General features: G+C 36.3%; 1 protein-coding gene across 1 annotated transcript in view; it reads right to left on the bottom strand.

The window, feature by feature from the left end:
• NDST4 (N-deacetylase and N-sulfotransferase 4) overlaps window positions 1-24,047 on the bottom strand; it is a 214,175-nt gene extending 190,128 nt beyond the window's left edge. Inside the window, exon 1 of the mRNA XM_006162790.3 lies at window positions 23,070-24,047. Within this exon, the coding sequence (XP_006162852.1) occupies window positions 23,070-24,047 (978 nt within the window). The remainder of the gene's footprint in view (window positions 1-23,069) is intronic.
• Between the last annotated feature and the right edge of the window lie 221 nt (window positions 24,048-24,268).

Below are 24,268 nucleotides of genomic sequence, written 5' to 3'. Positions count from 1 at the left end.
CTTGTTGATCAAAACCTATTGGTTTTTTAGTTTCCCAGGCTCTATGAAGTCCTTTAATGGAAGAAAATAACATAAATAATTACAGTTTAAAAATATATTATTTAAAGTGCTAAAGGCCTATAATATTTAATAATAAATCCATATATACAATATTTAAATCATACCCTGTTTAAAAAGACATAATATAGTATAAGGAGCTATCACAGATTTATTTCCATCACAAGAATCATTAGAGACCTAGAAAGAGAAATAGAACTCTTTGTATCTATCATGAGGAAAGAAATCATTGACTTCACACATATGCAACTGAGTTGTACTAAGGAAGGAAGGAATAGGGCCAGCCTGTGACACGGTGGTTAAAGTGACTGGATTCTTCATGACCAAGTGCGTGGTTCACATCCCAGATCTGGCAGTTGAAAAACTCATGTATGTGTGGGCACCCAAAATCCCTAATGGAGGTAGAAATAAAGCAGAAGGGATTGCAATGTGATCATTCATTGTCACTTTCCCTCTCTCTCTTAATCCCCAGAAAGTGTTCATACCCTCTAGCTAGTTAAAAAAGAAAAAGGAAAAAAGGGAGGAATATCAGACAAGAAATAATTGAATTATCTTCTTTGTGATTTTATGTCTTTATCTAAGGCAGTATTTTTCAAATTGATATCTTTGGATTTGTTCTACTGGACATATTTAAGAAAAAAGAGAGATATAACCAAACTTTTTGATTTGACGATGTACTACAAAATGTAAGTATTGGAAATAAATAATCAAACTTAGAGTAGAAACTCTAATGTTTTCTCCTGACATCTCAATGGGTTGTATGCAACCTCTACTGTAGACCACTGATACAGAGAAACACCAGTTGTAGTCAACGGCCAGCCTGCTATGAGTCTTATGGTGTAGACCTGACAATTACATACCAAGAATTTACGTAAAGTAGTGGTATCTTGGAATTTGGGGTCCTTTATTCTGATGGGGTCTCTACCCTCTTGGGTATTATTTCATAAAATTCAGAAAATCCCAAACCCACCTCCTGACTTGGAGGGTTGCTTATTCCCTTAAAGTTTCATTGTGAATTGTAAAGTTGGCCTACACACATGAATAAATAGGAAGCTGTATCTTTATGCCTGTTTTATTGACTCGAATAAATCCTTTTATTGCTTTTTTTTTTTTTTCATTTTGAAGTATACTAAAGTGAAAGCAACCTTAACCTGAGGTCGAGTTGTCATTCATGTCAGTTCTTGAGTCCAAATAGATCTTGTGGTCCTGCTTAACTTAGCACTTAGAGACTTGGACAGGTGATATTAATGCCTAATTTGAGTCTGTGTTTTAAATAAAATTTGTGTGTGGTAATACTTATTTGACTCTTCGGGTTAATGAGAAACAACAGAGGGATAATAAATAAATGGTAGGATGACACCTACCAAAGGCCAACAGTATGTACACATGACAGCGTCCTGGATGCTTAGAGAATGCATAAGCAAGTTGAACTTAAGTGAATCTCAACACGGCAGAGAGTACAATATTCACATTGCTCATCCTCCTCACATTGTAGGCAATATTTAATTGAAGCAACACCACCCACTACATTAAATTAATGCTGTTAATTTTGGTACTGACCATTAGCAGCTTTGTTTCTATCTAAATAATGGATAGTTTTGTGATCATAATTAAATGAAAATTACACAGATGCATTTACATATAATTTATACTTCTACACATTTTAGCAATATTTTTAGTGATTTAAATGATTGATGTGGTTCACCATTGTTTTACTTTAAAGGGGACCTATAAAATAGTCACTTGAAAAACACTGATGGGGCATGACTAATAATATGATTAATAGTAAATTGGATTAAAATTGCATATGAGCTTGTACTTTTTAAAAGAGAAAAGCAACCCCTCTAGGCCTCCAACTGAGTTCTAATCTTGTAAGGGTGATGGTGATGTTGACAGAGCTAACTTAGTTTCAAAAGACTGTTGATTCGCCTCTGAGGTTCTGTTCAATTTAATTCCAGTTCCTCAACAAGGGAGCAGCTCAGATGATTTGTAGTTTCATAAAGCATTCTGAAAGGCCATTTCATTGGCCATAGGAAATAAAGTTGGACTCAGATTCCCTCTTCCCTGTCTGTGATGGAATGCCACTTTCACAATGTGCCCTACAACTTTATTAGAAATTGTTGTATCACCATAAAACCAAAGTTTCACTATATTTCTGGTCATGCTCAATGAATAAATATTTATACTATGATTTAAGCATAGTTTATAGACTGTCAAAACCACACATTTTCACATTCATATGAGTTCCTTATTTCCAAAGACTAATTGATATTCTTACGAGATTCAAACTGTAGAAAAAGAAACTCCTAAGCCTCTGAATGCTTATGGTCAAAGATTTCAACTTTGGGTGTTTTGCTGTAGTAAGTTCTAGTAGCAATAGCAACAAAAATTTTTGGTAAGAAAAAGCAGCACCATTTCGATGATCTCTCCACTGTCTTTGAATTTCTTCATTCCTTTTTTGTCCTCTCACACATTTTCCTATACATACACACATCCATATTTATAGTAAAATCATCTTTAGAAGTTAAATTTCAATTCAACTAGAATTAGTACTTTTCATAGGTCATACATTTGAGGCAGTGATTGTACCCCTAAGTTTTTTTTTTTCTTAGAGAGATTTTTGCTATAGGGCACATGTGCTCCCTAGAGAGACAGAGATAGAGATAAAGTATGAAATTACCCCCACCCTCACCCCCAGGAAGATGGACACTGCAATCGCTTCTCCACTCTCTTCTTGGAATTTTGGACATGAACTCACATGCACACAGCATGAGTTTCAAATCATCTCATCTGGGACTTGAACTGCAGTTGGCCATGTGGGAGTCAAGCACCTTAACCACTACACTACCTGCTGTTCCTCCCCCCCAATATTTCTAACATTAAAAAAAAAAAAGTCTTTAATTTCTATATTAGTGTATGGTCAGTTACAACTGCATCAGACAGTTTAAACTTCATATCCTTATTTTATTAGTTGTATTTTATCTCCCTCCCTTTCACTGCACACTTATTTGGGGAATATCTTCACTAAAAAATGACTACGAATGGAATATATCATAAACATGACCACATAAAATATTAGTTTTGATTTAATGCCTAGATTCAAGTATGGTAAGCCGCCATTCTTCAAGTTGCTGGTATTAGTAAGGATCAGGTCAAACAATACTGTCATGTCAATGACTTTGTAGCCTGTGGGCCATCAAAGCTTCAGGAAAAAGTGAGGTCGAATACATCACACCCGGATACTGCCTTATGTGAAATAATACATGGTTCGTAGGAAGGACACTGATACTTTCTGAGTATATTAATATATACTGCCAAATGAGAAAGTCATCAATGAATCAGTTGATATTTTTATTAATATATCACTAAATGAGTAGTGTATCAGTATATTGTACTGTCGTGATGCCAAGGGCATCTGTATTCGTAAGTAATTCATCAGTGTGCAATCCTGGAGTGAATGCTGCTTCTGTTTGTTTATAGGAAGGATCGTTTTTCTCTGGAGTAAATTGGCCTTGGTTCACCAATACACTAATAGAGGGAGAGTCTTGAGCATCGCTGCCTGGGAAGGGCATAGATTAGAAGGGGAAAAGGAGATTTCTAAAGAGTAGGTTAAATTTTCTTGGTAGCAAATTATCTAAAACTTTGTGGCTGGGGATGAAAGTAAATAAAACAATTGAAGGGAAACAGAAAGGAGAAAGAGAAAATGGGGAGAAGGAGAAAGGTGAGAAGGAAGAAGAGAAAGAGAAGAGCAAAAAGGGGAAAGAACTGAAACAATGGGAGCAATCCATGAGGGATCTGCAGAAAAATGCCTGGCAGAGACAAATTGCAACATGGAGGTGGCTAAAAGAGTTTTTAAAGTTATATATACAGCATTTAATTTTAATTGTTGTTATGTGGTATTGTAATACAGCTTTTTGTTGTGATCACAAACCTTCATCAAAACCTGTTATAATGAAGTGTTCTGTCGATGTGGTATTTCAGAAAAAGCAAAGGAAATGGGCAATGTGTATGAAAATAAGGACATAGGGACAAGCCTTTCAGCCCTGTTCCTCTGTCACTCTCTCCTCGCGTGGCTTTAAATAAATCACTTCAAAATGTTCAGTCTCATTTTCCTCATCTGTAAAGCAGGTCTAATTATAACCACCTTAATAATATTCAGGGTATTAGAGGGTATATAAAGTGCCTATCAAAATGAATGTGTTCAAAACTAATTTTTCACATCGCTAATAATAGAAAGATAATATTGTGAGATGTGTCTCTAAGCCTTTCTGAGGCTTTTTTAATTTGTAAGTGTTTCTCAACTTTGACAAATATTTTCTTTAGAATATTTTCTTTTGCACCAGGTCTTTGCTTAAAATTGAAATCTTCTCAGATGGTATTTTTTCCTCCCAACGGCCCTGTGTGTATCATTCAATCTTCCTTCACCTCACTTCCTAGTTACATCACGTAAACTCAAAGGTATATTTATATTGCCCTTTCTTTGTTCCATAGATTAAATTCACCAAGTTCAATAGATTTGTCCTTCATATAGCTCATATTTTTGTCTTCTTCTTCCTTAATGCGTGCAAGTAAGCCCCCATCACCTCAGTGGAGAAGTACTTCTTGTTCTCCAACTACAAGCTATCTTCCACATCACACTGGAAATTAATTTCCTGCTTCAATATACCACAGCTCTCCCTGAAGTTCTTCCTTACGGTACCTATGTTGACTCCCTTTGTTAGTTCTGTAAGAACAACCCCAGATATATTTAAAGACACCAATTATTTTAAAATATTTAATCCATGGCATTTTTTTTTAAAGTTTTGCTATAGGGTGCAGGCGCTTGCCGAAGAGACATGAGAAAGGGAGAGAGAGAGAAAGCACCTCCAAAGGGGCATGACCACAACACAACCCTTTTCCTTCATTCTCTTCTCATGATCTTGGGCATGCACGTGAAAGACCTGGTATGTTTTCCAAACAACTGGGTCAGGGACTTGAACCATAGAGTGGGTTATGTGGGATCCAGCACCTTAATCTCCCTCCATGCCACCTGCTGGCCCTAATATATAACTTCTAATAGTTTTCTTTAGGGACTTACAAATCAGTCATTAGACTCCTTCTATTTTGGAGTTTCCATATTGGCACCTTTCTAAGATCTCTCTTTAAACTTTCTTAGACAATGAGATCAATATCCATCACTCTCATGAAACAGAACCTTTTTCAGCCTTGGCGGTTTTTTCCATAGGGTGATTGTGTTCTTCAGAAAGAGACAGAGAGAAAGGGAGAGGGGAGAATAAGAAATTACCCCCCAGAGGGGATGGCCATGTCACAATCCCTTCTCCTTCAGTCTCTTCTTGGGATTTTGGGAATACATACACACACACACACACTCACACACAACAAGATTTCCAAGCTGCCAGGTCAGGGACTTGAACCACGCAGCCAGCTGTGGGGGATCCAACACCTTAACTTCCATGACACCTGCTGGCCTCATCTTTTAATGTTTGAAACAGTAATGCATTTGCTATTTTGTACTTGACTATCTTGCTTTTACTCCAATCCTTTTCTCAGCTATGCTCCCAAAACACATGCTTGGTTTTGTTCTCTCTCTGGCATCATCAGCATTTGTGTGACCAAAGCTCAAAATTCATGAATCATTTAAAAATATTTATTTTCCTCTCTTTCTTCCAGATGCTCACTGTTTCTTCCCTTTATCTGAGTGGTAAACACACCCTGTTGTTTTTCACCTGTGGGATGTCTTCTGTATCCATCTTCTTGTGCTTAGTCCCAAAGACACAGGACTAATTCAGATCTTATTATTGGTTTTGCAATTTTTTTGGGGGGGCCACAATTTTCTGAGTGTTGTCCCTGAAGATAAATTGCCTTGCCTCAATATCTTTCATCCCTCTTACATTATTATTTTTCTAAGAAAGAACTTTGGTTGGCCTTGCAAAAAAAAAAAAAAATCCAGATTTAAAAAAAAATAATTAATGCAGAATAAAGCCTAAACTTTTTCATGTGTTCTTGGAGATAGTATATAGAATAAAATCCAAACTACTTTTCAGTCTCCCTTTTATAGTTCTATACAAATATAAGATCCATTCACACCAGACAAATACTGTACCTTCTCAACTCAGAATTTTGTTAAGTAATTCTTTCTGCAAGGTCTTATTGTTGGAATCCTGTTGGTACAAATACTACTAACCCCACAAGACATTTTCTGATCATCTTCATTAGACTTCCTTGTTTATTCATTAGCATAGTACTCTAGAAACTATGACTCATTTCTTACTTACATCTTACTTCTGTAGAGTTTTATAATATTTTGGTATTATTTTCCTGGATGTATTCCCTCCAGCAAACCATAGTGCATTAGTATAAACTTTTCAGAAGTTATTCTTGTGTTCTAGTCAATGACATGGAATTATATTTCAATTTCAGTAGGAAACTTCACGAATATATATATATATATAGAGAGAGAGAGAGAGAGAGAAAGAGAGAGAGAGAGAGAGGGAGAGAGAGAGAGAGAGAGGAGAGAGAGAGAGAGAGTTTTTGCACCTTAGGGCACATGCACTTGCTGGAGAGAGAGAGAGACAGAGACAGAGAGGGAAAGTGATAAATCACATCTCGGGGATGGCTGTGATACAGTCCCTCCTCTTCCATTCTCCTCCTAGGATCTTGGACACACATGCGCATGCTCTGGGCTTGAGTTTCAAGTCATTGGGTCTGGAACTGGAACTACGGTCAACTCTGTGGGAGTTCAGTAATATAATCACTATGCTATCTGCTGGCCCCTCATGAATTCATTTCGTTAATTGTAGTCCATTTCTATTGAAGCTTAACCATTTCAACGCTATATGAAGAGCCATCCCTTAAATATCGTTGAATTCTTTGACCACCAAACACTGGCAGATATCACACAAACTTTTGGTATGTTTCTGTATTATTTCTAATATTTATAACTAAACCTCAAGTTTATGGTTCTTTGTATTTTAATGTTTGTTAGAATTGGATAAAATCTTAGAAGTGACCATAACAGATATGATTCATTGATTGAAATGTTAAAAGAATCAGAAACTTGCTTCTCAGAGCTACATTTTGCTAATATGTTATGTCTATATTCTAAAAAATAATAATAAAAAAACATAAAGCCATTTCTAGCTTCTGTATGACTCACAGGGTGTGCACACACACATACATCTCTCTCTCTCTTTTTGTTTTCCAGAGAGATTTATGCTAAAGGGTGTGTGTGCTCATTGTAGAGACAGAGATAGAAAGCGAGAAATTACCACCTCACCAGGGGGATGACCACACCACAATTCCTTCTCCTCTATTCTCCTCTTGGGTTCTTGGGCATGAATGCACACCTACCTGGCTTGAGTTTTAAGTTGCTGAGTCTGGGATTCAAACCATGGTCGACTACGTGGGAGTCCAGCAATGTAGCCATTATGCCATTGCTTGTTCCCACACTTACATCTTGCATATACTTTATTAATGAAATAGTATTACAGCTCTCTGCTAATATCCACATATGTATATGAAAATTATAAGGTTACATAAAGGAGGAAGGTAATTGTTATTGATAGGTTGAAAAACATGCTTCAGTTTATATTCAGTTGAACTTGGTGGTCTTTTGAACCAAGTAAAGAATAAAAATATTCTGATATTTTAAAATAACCTCTGTCCTCTTTGACTTTCACTGTTTATAGATCATTCATACAGAATTAACATATAAATAATTTGAATGCTTATTTATTTCTAGGGAAGAAAGAGATAGGGACCCCTAAGTCTTGGTAATCCTGTAATTCCCACACCTCCAGCCTTTCAGCCAGGTATTAGGTTGGTGCAAAGCAGCTGAAGTTTTGGACCATGAATTTTAAATTATTATGCTAGTATCAAACACATCTATATTAGTCAAAAATAGGAACATTACAATCAACACGTTTTTGTCAATGAGAAATAAGTTTGTTTATTTCTGTAGCACAAAAATCCCTGCTTCAGGATTTGGCAAAGTCTTGTAAAGCATCTTCTGCATCCTGCTAGTTGTGAATGTGTTTTCCCTGCAAAGAGTTGAAGTAGTGGAAGAAGTGGTAGTTGGCGGGAGAGGTCAGGTGAATACAGCAAAACTTTGTGGCCCAGTTCATTCAGCTTTTGAAGCGTCAGTGGGGTGATTTGTGGTCAGGTGCTGTGGAAAAGATTGGGCCCTTTCTGTTGACCAGTGCTGGTGGCGGGTGTCGCAGTTTTCAGTGCACTTCCTTCATTTTCTGAGCATGCTCCTTAGAAGTAGTGGTTTTCTGAAAGCCATAATGGCCAGACCCCATAGAATAGTGACCATAACCCTTTTTTTTTTTTTTCTTTTTGGGTGCAAGGTTGGCTTTGGGACGTGCTTTAGAGCATCTTCTCAGTCCAACCACTGAGCTGGTTGTTACTAGTTGTTGTATAAGATCCACTTTTGGTCGCATGTCACAATCCTTGAGAAATGGTTCGTTGTTGCGTAGAGTAAGAGAAGACCCTTCAAAAAGACAACTTTTAGAATTTTGGGTCAGTTCATGAGGCACCAACTTACTGAGCTTTGTCACATTATCAATTTGCTTTAAACGGTAAAAGACCAGAGAACGGTCAACGTTGAGTTCTTCGGCAACTTTTCATGTAGCTGTAGGAGGATCAATTTCAGTAAGTGCTCTTGATTGGTTCACCATTTCCAATGGCTGACCACCACGGTACTCATCTTTCAGGTTCTCACTTCCCTTGCAAAATGTCTCAAGTCACAACTGCACTGTATGCTCATAGCAACTCCTAGGCCCAGGTATCGTTGATGTTGCCACTTGTCCAACCGTTTTATGACTCATTTTGAACTCAAATAAGAAAATCACTTATTTTTGCTTTTTGTCTAACATCATTTCCATAGTCTAAAATACATACAAAATAAACAGCAAATAATAAGTCATAAACAAAAACAATAGAGTGAGAAATGTCCATGAAAATAAAGTAAAACATAACCACATTTATTTAAGACTATATCCAATATGAGACAGCAAATTTCACCAATGCCAAACAGCAATTGCTTTTGCACTAACCTAATAGAATCCTAATTTTAGATAGAGCAGGGATCTCCACCCTAGACCATCCCACAGAAGCACACATCACACAGAGGAACCCAACCACCAGCACCGCTATGGCTGATCTTTAAAAATAATTTTAATATTTCACTTACACAAAATCCTGGTATTTGTATTTGACAAGTATTTAATAAGACCAATGTTTTTTTTTTTTTTTTCCCCCCTGAGGTTTTTCCATTGGGCGAGTGCACTTGCCAGAGAGACAGAGAGAGACAGGAAAGCAAGTACTTGTTTCTCAGAGGGGATGAGCACACCACAGTCTCTTATATACTGCCCACCTGGAATCTAGAGCATGCACACACAGGTGCCTGACCTGTGTTTCAAACTGCTAGAGCCAGGACAAGAACACAGTCAGCCAGATCGGAGTCCAGTGCTTTAACCAACATGCCACCTGCTGACCCAAAGACCGACAATCTTAAGAAGGAAGAAACATGACATAAAACACTTAGTTTTCTGCAGTTTTCTTAACTTTCAATATTATTTTTTAAAATTAAATAGGAACTTGTAGACACATTATGAAAGATTTAAAAGGCTGAGTAACTGATTTAAAATATTTTTAAAAAAATTCTAACTTGTACAACTTCATCTAACACATTTCATTAGAATCTGTTTTGAGACTAATCTATTATATCCTGTCTATCTGATGGTTAAAAGAAAGCACTTTTGTTGGGACCTGTAGGTGGCATGGTGGTTAAGGGTGCTGGACTCTCTCTTGGCCTATCTCGGTTCAAGTCCCTGACCTGGCAGCTTGCTTTCTCACTTTTTTTCTCTCTCTCTTGCTCTCTCACTCTGTTTCTCACTGGTCAAATTAAAATAAATACATAAAGTTAAGTAAAATAATTCTTTAAAAAAAATAAAAACAAAGCACTTTGTTCATTTCTTGCTTGATCACTAGAATACAAATAGAGCCAACAAACAAATCATTAATCATGTTTTCTATACAGCAGTAGGAAAGAGACTTGATGAAGAAAATACAATTCTGAATTTTTTTGTTCTTTTTAGTGTTTATATATATAAACAGAATTTTGTTATTGGGCATTTGCATTTGTGAGAGAGACCGAGAAACAGAAAGCAAGAAATCACCTCCCCAGGGGGTTGGCCATGCCACAGTCTCTTTTCCTCTATTCTCCTCTGGATTTTGGTCATGCGTGCACACATGCCAGGAGTGTTTTAAGCCGCTGAGTCTGGGACTCAAACCACGGTTGACAACGTGGGAGTTCAGTAATGTAACCATTATGCCATTATGCCATTATGCTGGTCCTTTCCTTTCTTTTTAGTATTACATGGAAATTGCTGAACAGACTAACCATATGGAGACAATTTTCAATCTTTGAAAAAAATCAGTATTTTGAGTGAAATTAAAGATGCAAAAATACGTAAGTATTTATTATACATGCATTCTTACGGTTTAGTAAAAGTCTAGTGCTCATCAAGAATGAATTTAAAGATTAACTTATATCTACTTTTGAATTTAAACTTCAGTAGAGTATATTAAATCATAACATAGTCATTGCATAGTCTCAGATGAATTTCAAAGGAATAAATTATGAATTATGGTTTCTCTATTAGGTTTCCATTGACTAAAATCACATCTTCTAATTAGAACAATTAAATCACAGAAATTTTTATGAATAAAAACATATGATGAAATAAACCATGTGCAAATATAGATATCAATGAAAAAATCAACATCAAAAGTCAATAATATTCAGAGGAATTGTAGTATGTTTAGGAGAAGTGGACTCTGAAGCCAGACTTCTGGCATTTATTTATTTATTTATATATTTGGAGAGGTTTTTGCTATAGGGCACGTGCGCTCGCCAGAAAGACAGAGAGAGACAGAGAGACAGAAAGTGAGAAATCACCCCCCAGCGGGGGGAGATGGCCACACCGCAATCCCTTCTCCTCCATGCTCCTCTTGGGATCTTGGGCACACACGCACACATACCCGGCCTGAGTTTAAGCCACCAGGTCTAGGACTCTAACTGCAGTCAACTACATGGGAGTCTAGTGACATAGCTATTACGCCAACTGCTGGTTCCACAGACTTCTGGAATAAAATAACAACTTTGTTTCCTTCTGGTTATGTAATGTTGGGCAACTTATCTAGGCATACCACTCTCCTATTTTCTCTTCCTCAAAATGGAACTACTTGAAGCACACATAACTTACACTGTTTTTGAGAATTAAATGAGTTAAAATTTGTAGACTACCAAGAAAAATATCTGCACAGAGTCAGTACTAAAACATTTGTATTGCTTTTGATTTTTTACCTTGATGTTTCAATTTTCATTATGAAAGTCATTTGCATGTATTCCTATGACATCTCTTATTTCTCTTTTGGTGAAATTATCTGACCAAAGTAAATACGTCAAAGCCATGATTAAATTGTAGAAAATCTGGCAAAATTTTATGTAAAACCTAGTCATTTTTGTTTCAGAAAACAGTTGCATGTAGATTTGCAGCTTATATTTAACTCAAACTGTTTAAGTATTTCCATTTAGTACTGCCAGGCTCAACATAATCAATTCAGCCGTAATACTTAAATGAGTGATTTCATGCATAGATACAGTTTTGTCATTTATGGGTAAAAATTTTCTACGGAGTTATGCTTACACAGACGCCCTGCAGAACGGGCAGCATTCAGATATGAGATTCCTATTAATTTACCTCCTTGATGCTTTTTATAGTGATGTATATTATGCGATTGCATCACTTTACAAAACTCATAAAAAAGCGTGAAATAGTGAGGATTGATAAAACTGGCAGGCAAACACACATGTGTTTTTATAGATGCACATACACACACACATCCACAAATACATGTGCAAATTTGCATACATTTTTAAATCACAAAAGTCTACCTGGGAGTCAACATAAAAAATGTAAAAGGAATGTGCATTTTACATTGTGTTAATGCAGAATCAGTAGGCATAAATAAGTCAAGAAAGCATTTATAGTTCTTTAAAATGAAACTAGTGTAGAGCTCACCTGGTGATGTTTTTCCTCACAAGATACAAGGAAATGATACTTTTTTTCCCCCCAAAGCTACTCATCCACCTGAGCTGATACCATCACCGAAAAATGGACTTTGTTTTTTAACTACTTGAGTAATGTCAATGATATTAAAGCATGTTATTACCCTATTTGTTCTCATACTTGCATTTGGATGGCAAGCAACTTGAATAATGCCAATGCCAATGGAAAGGGAATATATTTGACAATCTTTATGATGGGTTTATTGCTGTAATAAGAGCTCTCAAGCTACTCGTTCAACGGCTGCTTTTCATGTTTAGATAAGCTACATATCCTAGTAAGACATTTTATCTTCTTTTTATATGTTATTTTTAATATAGCAAATAATTCTTGTTTCCAGTTAAATTTTATTCTTTTGTACTAAATTTTAACTTTGCCCTCTTACTACTTTGCTTTTTTGTTTTTTTTTCATTTTAAAACATTGAAATCAAGATGTACTTTTTTTTTCTTTTTTTGGAGAGGTTTTTGCTATAAGGCATGTACGCTCTCCAGAAAGACAGAGAGAGACAGAGTGACAGAAAGCAAGAAATCAACCCCCAGGAGTATGGCCACGCTGCAATCCCTTCTCCTCCATTCTCCTCTTGGGATCTTGGGCACGCACGCACACGCACCCGGTGTGAGTTTAAGCCACCAGGTCCGGGACTTGAACCATAGTTGACCACATGGGAGTCCAGTGATATAGCCATTAAGCTAACTGCTGGTCCCAAGATGTACTTTTTAATAGAGTATACTTGAACTGCTTTCTCCTGCTTTGAGGTAAATGTAACAGAGTTTGAATGTAGAGTTTCACTCCCCAGATCTCTTCATATTTTCTTCTTTTTTTTCAATAGTAATGGTACAGAGTGAAATCATACTTCACAGGATCTCCAAACTTTTATTATTTTTTAAAAAGTGGAGTCATAAGAAAGGCTTAGCATTAAATTATGGAACCTTAGCAGGAAGTAAATTTAATTTAAATGAAAACTACTAAAATGACAGCACTTCATAACAATCTAAGATGTTATCAATTAACAGACAGAATCCAATATCTGAGATGCAAAAATGTGAAACTATTTATGAACCCTAGACTCAATAACATATGGCAATCAAATTACTAAAAAACAAAAGAATCTTTTTTAACTTCATATTTTCAAGTAAATTAGTTAATTTTTACTAAGGATCAGGTACTTTTCATAGTGTTATTCATGTATTAAACCATTTGATCTTTATAATAACCTGTTGCATGTGTACGTATATTAGGTCTCACTCTACAGATGATGAAAATGAGGCACAAAGGATTAAGTATGCTATGCAAGGTCATCGTTCCTGAATGATAGACTAAGAATTCAGTCCTACCATCCAAAATAATGCTGTCAGGGCTGGCAGGTGGTATAGTAGTTAAGGCATGTTCTCTCACATGGCCGACCACAGTTTGAGTCCTGGACCTGGCAGCTTGCTTTCTCACTTTCCCTCTGTTTTTCCCTCTGTCTCTCTCTCTGGTCAAATTAAATAATAATAATAATTATAAATAAAATTAAATAAATAATTCCTAAAAAAATAATAATGTCAATTATTACTTTTGTCTACCAAAGGTAATAATGTTTCCTTTGCTCAAAGACCTGTCTAGAAAATAAACACCTGATATTATATACATCTATTTGTATGAACTGTCAAAAAAAATCAAATAACAAAATTTATAGACAGAGAAATCAGAAGGAATACAAATATACTACAAATGAGTATTAGAGAAACTAGTAAGAATATGGAAATATTCTAAAACTAGTTACTGTGATAGATGAACAACTTCATAAATTTACTCAACATCACTGAACTTTATGCTAACAAAGGGTGAATTTCATGGCATGTAAATTATACTTCAGTGTAACTGCTTCAACAATCATATCATTGTCATGATAGAATTGGAAAGTCCCAGTCCTTCTATCCCATGGACCTGTTTAATGCACTCTTTCATATGCAAAAATGTTCACAATATTCTTATTTCTATTTAAAATACATCTACACTTTAAAAAGAAAGAGAAGAAACAACTTGGATGCATGCCAGATTTGTTTTTAGCAGAATTTTAAGTATGGAATAGAATATTTTCTCAACATTCAGCTTCTATGCCAAAAAATACAAATCTGGGGCTAACCCTGTGCCCTGAGGTTTAAGGAAGCCACATCCCACATGGATGACAGGGGTGTGAGTCCTGGCCCTGGCAGCTTGTAAAACACAACAGGTACACTGAGTGTGTGCTCCAAGTCCCAGAGGAAGAGATGGAGAAGGAAAGAGAAGAGATTGTGGTGTGACCATGCCCCAATAGGGAGTGTTCTCTCCCTTTCCCTTTCTCTGAGTCTCTGTCTTTCTCTGGTGAATGCATGTGCCCTCAAAAAAAAAAAAAACAAAAACAAAAAGACAAAAAAAAATATAGAAATACTCTGTTCCTCTGTTTTTCAAAGATAAAGACCATGCATCCTTTTAAAAGGGTGAATCTAGGCCTTGCTTCCATTGCTGTTTTTGAGACATCAGCTACCAGCCAGCCTTAATTTTTTTATGATTTTTCACAAGACTGTGATCACTTTTATGTTATCTTCTATAGTTAAAATGTATCTAGGTTGGGATTTATTCAGCTCTCTGCATTGCAAAGTGATCATTCATTGATTTTGGAAAAAGTCACAGCTATTATCTCTGTGAATATTGCTTTTCTATTCTGTTCTTCTGGAGATTTTATTAGATTCAGTAGTTAAAAACTTGGCTTTCAGACTAGATTAAAAATCAGCACCAACAAAATCCGTCTGTGTTCTACTTCAAGAGACACAACTGGCCCAGACACAGTGGTGTGGGTAGTAGGTGCCAGGAAGAACAAATGAAGCCACATGGAAGGCGTGAGTTCAGGTCCTGGGTTGACTTGAACATGGCAGTGCGTGTAAGCATTCCTGAGAGTAACTCTGGCTACCCAGAAAGTGAGGGCAGTACTGAAGTGTGGTCAGCCCCTCTTGAGGTCACCTGTCTGTCTTTTCTCTATCACTCTCTCTTTCTCTCTCATGAAAGAAATATAGTAAACACACTTAAACACAATAAAGAGACAGTTAAGTCCACAGGGCACGAGGAGGTTAGCAGTGAAAAATACATATACAAAAGGACTTAGCAGTCAAAACAACATCATTGGCCGTGTGGGACTATAGCCTTAACCACCGGGCCATGGGGCAGTCACAAGGCTATTAATGATTGTAGTTATCATCCTTTAGGTTATATACATTTGTTATATACACTCTTCATATTCCTTAATATTATAATTTAGAAATGTGAATTATTTCAAAATTATAATATTAAGGAAATACATTTTAGGAATATTTGGTTTACTTGGGGGGAAAAAAGTGATGGTGAAAAACCTCAGCCCCAGAAACATGGTGGAGAACAGGGCTCAGGACAGACATTAATAATGATGAGTTGAATAAAATACTGATGATGTTTTAACAGTTTACCCTATTTTCTGAATGATAATAATATATTCTAGATCCCTCCGACTTATGTAACCGAACAGCTATTTTGCATGATAATTTAATTTATCTCTAAATACACTCTGCATTTTTACAAGGCATAGATAAGAAGCATGTTTTGCTTCACGTTCTTTTTCTCTTTAGTCATTCTTTAGAGGTGCAACCATTTTGTGGTTTCTTTTGAGGATTGTAACAAAAACACAGTTGCCTTAGCTGCGAAGGCTCATGATTATCTAAGCTAATTAATTTGCTAATGAATTAATTGCTACTTATATTATTACAGGGAATGACACAATGTAGAAAACCAATTAGAAAATAGTCCTGTGGGTATCCTCAGGGATTTTAGGGCATTAACTATGAGATGTAATGGCCGTTATAAGGGGTTTCTCTTCCACCTCGCTGAGACCTTGCCAGAGTGGTTTCCTCCACCAAAACGCTTTTTAATATTTCCTCTTGCCCATGGAGACAGCTGCTACAACCTGAGTGGAAATGGAGCTTGTGGGCTTTAATTGTGCTCTTCCCTGGTGCTTCCAGTGATTAGTCTCTGCACAGTAATTACACTGTAAACTAACCAAAGTGAACACTAATTTTAGAGTTAGACCCATGACGATCTAGCCTGTTTTGAGTGCAAATGAATTCAGGGAATGTCCAATCTTTAAATTAGAATCTAATTTGCATATAAAAACATTACAACGCCGTCTGAGGGGAGCACACTCACTTGATCATAGCCCTTGCTTTAAAATATATTTTAAAACAATGATAATCATTGGTTGATACTCAGGCAACAGATTTCAATGACAGTGTGCCTATAAAATCCTGGTTTTGAACAAAAAAATAGACCTGCTCAAGATGAATGCTGTCATCGTGAGAGCAAACACAGAGAGACTCAATGCAATTTTTTCAGTGGAGCATCATTTCTTCACAGAATAGCTGAAAATAAGGAGTTAGCTTCCTGTTCTCTTGACATGTGACTTAAAATTTTAGAATATTTATGCCATGGTGTCATTTGGGTGCACCTCACAGTGATGTTAGGAAGAGGTCATGTTGAAATTCTCATTCATCAAGAGGCCATAAATAAGAAGGAAAAAAATAAAAGATTTAGAAATGCCAAATTCCAGATGAATGATTGTGCCTTCTGTTTCATGAGTACCATGGTCATCTCAGTCAAGCAATCCTTTCATAGCCTTTCTCTGAAGTGCTTACTGAACATTCTTGTCCTGTTCCTTAAGACCTCTGAGATGCATACCAGAGGCCATTGGGATGGATACCATCTTCATGAATGAAACAGTTCTCCTCTGTATGACGCTAACTTGTCACAGATTTGTTACAGCTTGTCCCAAATACTTCGATGTTTTCCTTCTTTGATTTATTCCCTTTAGTGATTACCATTAAGATTTCAAATGCTAAGCCTGATCATTGCTAAGGCTACACTATTGCCCCAACAGTGTCAGAAAAATATAGATTTGCTTTCTCTTTTCTAATTAAAAAATATGATTTATTATTATTATCATTATTTTTAATTTTGCTACAGGACATGTGTGCTCACCAGAGAGAGAAATAGATAGGAAAAGTGAGAAAGCAAGCTCCTAGGTCTGGGACTCAAGCAATAGTTGACCATGTGGAATCCAGCAACTCAACCACCACGCCACCCACTGGCCTTAGATTTACTCTCTCAAAAGCATAAATGTTAAGTTAAAATCATATGATTGTAAATAAAACTCCTGATTTTCCCAACGCCTTCCCATTTGCTGGATTCTATGTGTATTGATGAGTACACTCAGGCTATCAACAGTAATGTTACCACTGCAGCTTCCCCTTCTTCACTCCTTCAAAGACTCCATGTCCAAGTTATGTCAATTCCACTTCTACCTGAACTCTCCTGATCTTCTCTTTCCTGTCTGATTTGCCTGAGCTAAGTACAGTCCATCTTCCTGATCAGACTTTGTTTACTCCTTATCTCTTTCAGTGTTCACCACCATACTATGAATTCAATTGCATTACATTACTTTTATAGATCTGTAGTCTGGGAGTTGCAGAGGTTAAGAAACATGTTTAATGTCAATTAGTAAGGGCTGAAACCAAGACCCAAACCCAACCCCTGAGAAAAATGGCACAGTTGATAGTGGCTCAGACCCGTGGGAAGCGTGAAATTTAACAACATGAGGCAACGTGGAGTTAAGGGCCAGGGAACCAGGCAGCAGGGGCTCAGTAGCAACAGCAGCCCTGTACCAGGGAGAGGAGCCATCAGTAACACCTGCCTGCCACTGCAGCCCAGATATTCGGATCCAGGACTCCATAGGTCTCATTGCAAGGGAAGGACTGTATTTAGAATCTTACAGACTCCTTGGGTACCCAGTTAAGAGAATTAGATGTACCATTTCAAGGTGCTTAATTGGCTGAAGAAGAAAAGCAGGTACAAAATTTCTTCCAAAAGTATATGGAAAATGTATATTATGAAAAACTGTGTGTATATTTAAAATTTATATGCATCAAAATAAATCTGTATGTTTTCAGAAAAGTATACTTTGTTTTTTCAAGTCTCCTCATGCTAGCAAAAGCTTATAATAAGAACAGTGCAGTGTCCATGTAAATACAGAAAAAATTACATGTATTGATTAAAATATTTTAGTGGAGACAGCCCTGTAGTACAGTGGGTAAGAGCAGTGTGCAGAAAGAAAGCGAGATCCCACATGGCTGTATGCAGTTCAAATTCTGACTCTTGTGGCTTAGAAAACACTCTGGGTGCATGTGTGTGTGCACCCAAAAGTCCAATGGGAAGAAAAAATGGAAGATAAAAGGATTATGGCATGACCATGCCCTCTCTCCTCTAACTTGTCAAGATCTCGGGTACACATGCACATGTCTGGAGTGTTTTCAGGCAGGCACAGGGATCATAACCTCAACTGGCCATGTGACCTTGAGCACTCAGTTCAGTTCGCTATCAACCTTGCCCCAGACTGGGTCTTGTCCCTTCGTTAGGATTGTAATTTCCGCAAAAATTCTGATTGGGATTTTCTTTACATATGAAAGTGATTAGTAAAATAAACTTTCTCAAATATTTTCATCACATCATTCCCTTGTTTTAAAACAAGGAGAGTCTTTTAAACAGCCATGGGAACAAACCACAACTCTTTTCTCTAGTTTGCAAGACTACCTATTAACTAGCTACTATAGATCTATTAACGGAACACCTTCATTTGAGTCATTAAATTTTCATCATTACTTTTATGCTTTATATCTTTGAACATATAGATTTTGTGTTTGTTTTTTTTGTTTGTTTGCCTTAGGGCACATGTGTTTGCAGGACAGAGAGAGAGAGACAGAAACAATGCCAGGGAAAGTGAGAAATCACCCCCCTCAGGGGGTATGGCCATGCTGCAATCCCTTCTCCTCCATTCTCCTCCCAGGATCTTGGGCACACATGCATACATTTCTGGTGTGAATTTCAAGCCATTGGGTCCAGGACTCAAACAGTGGTTGCCATGTAGGAGTCAGCAACATAACTGCTATGCCATCTGCTGGCCTCAAACATATAGTTTTTAACTAAAAAAGTAGTAAAATATATGCATGAAAATATTCAGGTTATAGCATTGCTAAATTGCTTATATTTAGATCAAACCTTAAGATTAGTATAAGTACAGATTCCTGAAAAACAGAAAATCAAACTAATTGTCCTGCTAGCCATGTATATGGGACTTCAGGTTTATTTTATTTTTAAATTGTCATCTCATACTCAAAATATGCAAGTCAGTTAATAAAACTTAAAACTATTCTCAAGTTATTCATTTTTTAAGGAAGTATATCATTTGCTCTGTGACTAATTACTTCTGCACTCACTAGACAATGAAAATAAAGTATAATAATTGTAAATTAAATATTCCTAATCATATCTAAGGTTGCTTATTACATCATTTGGGACCTAAGTAATCCCAGAGTTGAATAGCTCTTAGCTCCAATTAAGTTCCTCATATCCTTAGGTTAAAAGTTCTAAGGTGAATATTCTATTATATAAATTTAAGGAGTAAGAGGCAAAGGGCTCAAAAGTTTATTTAAAGAAATAACAGCAGAAAATGCTCCACATCTCAGTACGGACATCAATATTCAGGTACAGGAAGGCAGGAAGTCTTCAATCAGATTCAATTCAAACAAGACTTCATCAAGACATACAGTAATTCAACAGTCAAATAAAAAATAACATAAAAAATAATTAAGGGTCCTGAAAGTAGCAAGGGAAAAGAAGCATGTCTCATATAAGAGAGATCCATATAGGTTAGAAGCAGGCTACTGTGAAGAAACCTTCCAGGCTAGGAAAGAGGAGAATGATGAATTTAATGTGTTGAAGAAAACACAAAAGCAAAACAAAAGAAGACAAAACTGCCAACCAAGAATACCCAGCTTAGCTGCCCTTTAAGAATAAAAAAGTTACAGACGTTCCCAGACAAAGGGAAAACTAAGGGAGTTTATCACCACAAAACCCACCCTAAAGGGAGCTCTTCCAGCTGAAAGAAAGGATGTTATTAGTAACACAAAAACATAGAAAAGCATAATTGATGGGAAAGGACATCCCCAAGTTTAGAAAATGCTAATACTGTAGCGGCAATATGGTAGTATGTAAGTCACTTATATCTTTAGTATAGAACTTAAAATACAAAAATATTAAAACTAATAATAGCTAAAATAATTCACTTGTAATAGCTATGGGGGTAGAAATGAATTTAACCAAGGGATGAAAGACCTGTATACTTAAAATTGTAAAACAATTGTTGAACAAACTTGAAGACACAGGTAAATATAAATATGAATAGAAAGAAATAACATGGTTAAAATGTTCATAATAACCGAAGTTATCTCTAGATTCAATACAATTCCAGTTAAAATTGCAATTCCATTTTTTCACAGAAATAGAAAGGAAAAAACAATTCTAAAATTTGTATGGCACCACAATTCACCCTGAGCAGTCAAAGTAATCTTGAGCAAAAATATCAAAGCCAGAGGCTACTTCAAAGCTGTAATCAGAACAGCATAATACTGGCATACGACGAGACATACAGACCAACAAAATAAAATATAGAGCCCAGAAATAGGTCCATGCATTTATGTGCTATTGTTTTTTAACCCAGATTATAAGAACACGTAATTGGGAACAGGCGTTTCAAAAATGGTGCTGGAAAATCTGGGTATCTAACTGCAGACAAATGAAATTAGACCATCATCTCAGATCACATACAAATCATAACTGACAATAGACTAAAACTTAAACAGAAGATCTGACACTGTAAAAGTACCAGAAGAAAACGCAGGAAAGCTCCATTATATTGGCTTGGGCAACGCTGTTTTGGATATGCACCCCAAATGTATAAGCAACAAAACAGGAAGAGGCAAGCATAATTATTTCAAACTAAATAGAGTGAAGACAAACCCTATGAAATGAGAGAAAATATTTGTAAATCATACTCTGATAAAGGATTAGTATCTAAAATATGAAAGAAGCTCAAACGACTCAATAACAAAAACAACAACTACAAAACAAAACAAACAAAACCCCGAACTATAAAAAAAAAAGAAAAGAAAAGAAAAAAAAAAACTAATTTAAAAAATTGGTAGAGTCTGAATAAAACTTCCTCAAAAGAAAGCGTTATGAATGAATAACTAACAGTTATTCATTGGTTGTTATTAAAGAAGATGAAAGATAACGAGTGTTGTCTAGGAAGTGCAGAACAAGGAATCTCTGTAGGCTATTGACAGGAAGGTAAATGAATACAGTCATCATAGAAAACAGTATGAAGTTTCTTCCAAAAATTAAAAAAAAAAAGGCTACTATATACAACCCATTACTACAATGTCACTACCACAGATACAGCCAAAGGAAATAAAATCAGTAGCCAGAGAGATATCTGAACTCTCCTGTTACAATATCATTCATAAGATATGGAAACAAACTAACAGTCAATAAATAAAGAAAACGTGAACTCATAACATAACACTATTCAGGCTTAGAAAAGCCAGAAACGAAAAGACAAACACTCGTATTTAACTCAGAGGCAGAATCCAAATTAACTCATAGAGTAGAAGTAAAGGGAAATGAATATAAGGAATAATTACAAGAGAACCTGGTGACTATCGTTGATAGCAATGTACAGAATTCTGGAAATTGATAAGAGAGTAGATTTATAAAGGTTCTTACAAGAAAAACATGAGAAGTTTGTGAGGTAATGCGAATATGTGAGGTAAAACAAATTTTAATCAGCTTAATCTAGCTATTGCACAATGTATTTATATTTTAAAACCTCATGTTGTGCATTATAAATAGGTAAGATTTTTATTTGTTGGTGAAAAAATGTTTTTAAACATACTAAACAGTTCTGATAGAAAACAAGAAGCTAAAATAAAAGGGGCCATAAAGAGCATTTTCTTCAAAGTCAATTAAATTTGACAAAGTACTCAGGTTTATCCTTGGAGTATACAAAGCTTAACAGCAGAAGATTCAGAAAAGATCACATGATTTCAAGAATCTCTAGTTCCTTTAGAGTTCTAGTTCTGACCTGTTATTTTTATTTACTTTTGTTAAATGCATTTACGCACAAAATAAATTTAGTTATACATAAAACAAGATAGGCACAAGTGACAGATCATGTAAGAATGTTGCACTGAGACCTTCAAAAGAGAATTATTCTCAGAATTACCTACCTAATTTGGTTTAAGATGTTTGGCTTTCTTATCTATCAATCACAGGATATATCTGTTATGCGATTAATAACAGATTAACAATGATTATATCTGGAAGTGCTGAGTTACTCAACTTTGTTACCCAAAATAATGTGATACATCAATAACAGAGATAATAGTGGAAGCCTTCTGAAGCTGAGTCTAGTACCAAATTCCCCAGAAAACCATTTTGGTTTTTGCTTGATCTGTATCTGCAATTGTGTGAGTTTCTAATACAAGCAACAGTATATTTGTTTGAGGTTATAGAAAGATCTTGGGGAGCGTCTCCATCTTGCATTTTACCACCCTCAGCAACTCAGCTTAGACAGGATGACCAGCCCATATGTGGCATTCTATGATTACGTTAGGTTCCGTGTTACAAACTACACCATATGCCAGATAGAGTAGGGAGTCTGTTACAGTGGGTTCTAGTTTAGATGAACAAGGCTTTAGGAGAGGCAAGAAGACTACATTAATTACTCTTTGGGATATTTTAGTTTTATCCTTTTATAGTTTTGACATGTATGTGAGAAATTGTTAAAGCTTCGGTGGAGATTTTTCTAATGCTTATTAATTTCATTCTTACTGTACCATACAATTTTTAGTGTTTCGGAATCTAAACTATTCAAAACTATATTTTGTCAATACCACAGTTAGTAAAATGCAAATTGGGATGTTATTTGTAAATATCCTTACCTTCACATCATTGGTGTTCATCCTCGTCCCCTCCTTTCCCACAAATATGTCATCAATGTCCACGAGGATGTACCTGTCCAAGGACAGTGTCAGCCTCTTCCCTGATAAGAAGGAGACGGCATCGATGAAGATGAGCTTGTGCAGCCAAAAGTTCAAGTTGTTGCCAAAAAGAACTCGCTGAATCCCATCATGAAGCCCCAGATCCTGAATTACCGTGGCATAGAGTCTTTTGCCGGACATGGGTGAGAGGGATTTTTCTGTCTGTAATTCAGTTAAAAGCACAGGCTGGTAGGTGGAATGATTGTATTGGAAAATAGTCCAGTCTTCCCCAGGAAGAGGGCCTTTCTCAACCTTGGGAGCTTTGGTAATATGCAGCAAAGGAGACTGCGCATTGACGAAACAGTCCTTTAGAGCTAGATTATTGAAAAGACTTAATGGAAAGCCTTTTAATTGTATACTTGGTAAGCTGTTCTCATTGGCTTTATGAAAACCGATTATACTAACACTGTATTCCACACAGTATTTTTCCAAAAGCTCTCGATTCCATGAGTCCATGCTGACATACTTGAGAATATTTTCATAAATAACTAAGGTATACTTCCCTTTGCCATTAGCTGTAAGGGGAGGTATGTCTCCCTTCCCGGGGGCAATAACCATGTGGTACTGAAAACGGCTGGACTCCAGAATAGCTATGATATCTTGACCCAGCTGAGAATACTGACTCTCTACAAAGAGGAGGACGGTAGGGTCTGTTTTGGATGTATCGATAGGTTTAACTGTCTTCAGCTCCATTGACCGGTAGGGGAGAATTTTAATGTCAGCACATTCTGCTTCTGCAGTGGTTTCGATAAGTGTCATTTCCTGTTTGTAGCCAGAGTAGAGGAAATAGGCAGAAATGACGATGCTTACCAAGCAAAAGGTAGCTAAGAGAACGATCAATGTTCGAAAACTTCTCCGAAGCTTCACGATAAGATTCATTTTTTAAAATAATGCTTTGGAAACGTTTTCCAGTTGCTTTTCCTAAAGTGTCATAGTAAATAAAGCATGAGATGGTACTGATACCACTGCCCAAAAGTTCATGTAACCATCGCAGATCATGTAAAATGTCTGAGAGGATCGCAAAGGAGTTAAAGCTGGAACGCAATGAGCCAGAGGAGCAGAAGTTGAAGAGATTTTGAATATGTCCAACGCCAATAACT

Source organism: Tupaia chinensis, unplaced genomic scaffold, assembly GCF_000334495.1.
Source record: "Tupaia chinensis unplaced genomic scaffold, TupChi_1.0 Scaffold140548_1, whole genome shotgun sequence".
Taxonomy (NCBI): Eukaryota; Metazoa; Chordata; class Mammalia; order Scandentia; family Tupaiidae; genus Tupaia; species Tupaia belangeri.
The sequence above is the reverse complement of the archived record's forward strand: the minus strand, read 5'-3'. Positions and strand labels throughout refer to the sequence as shown.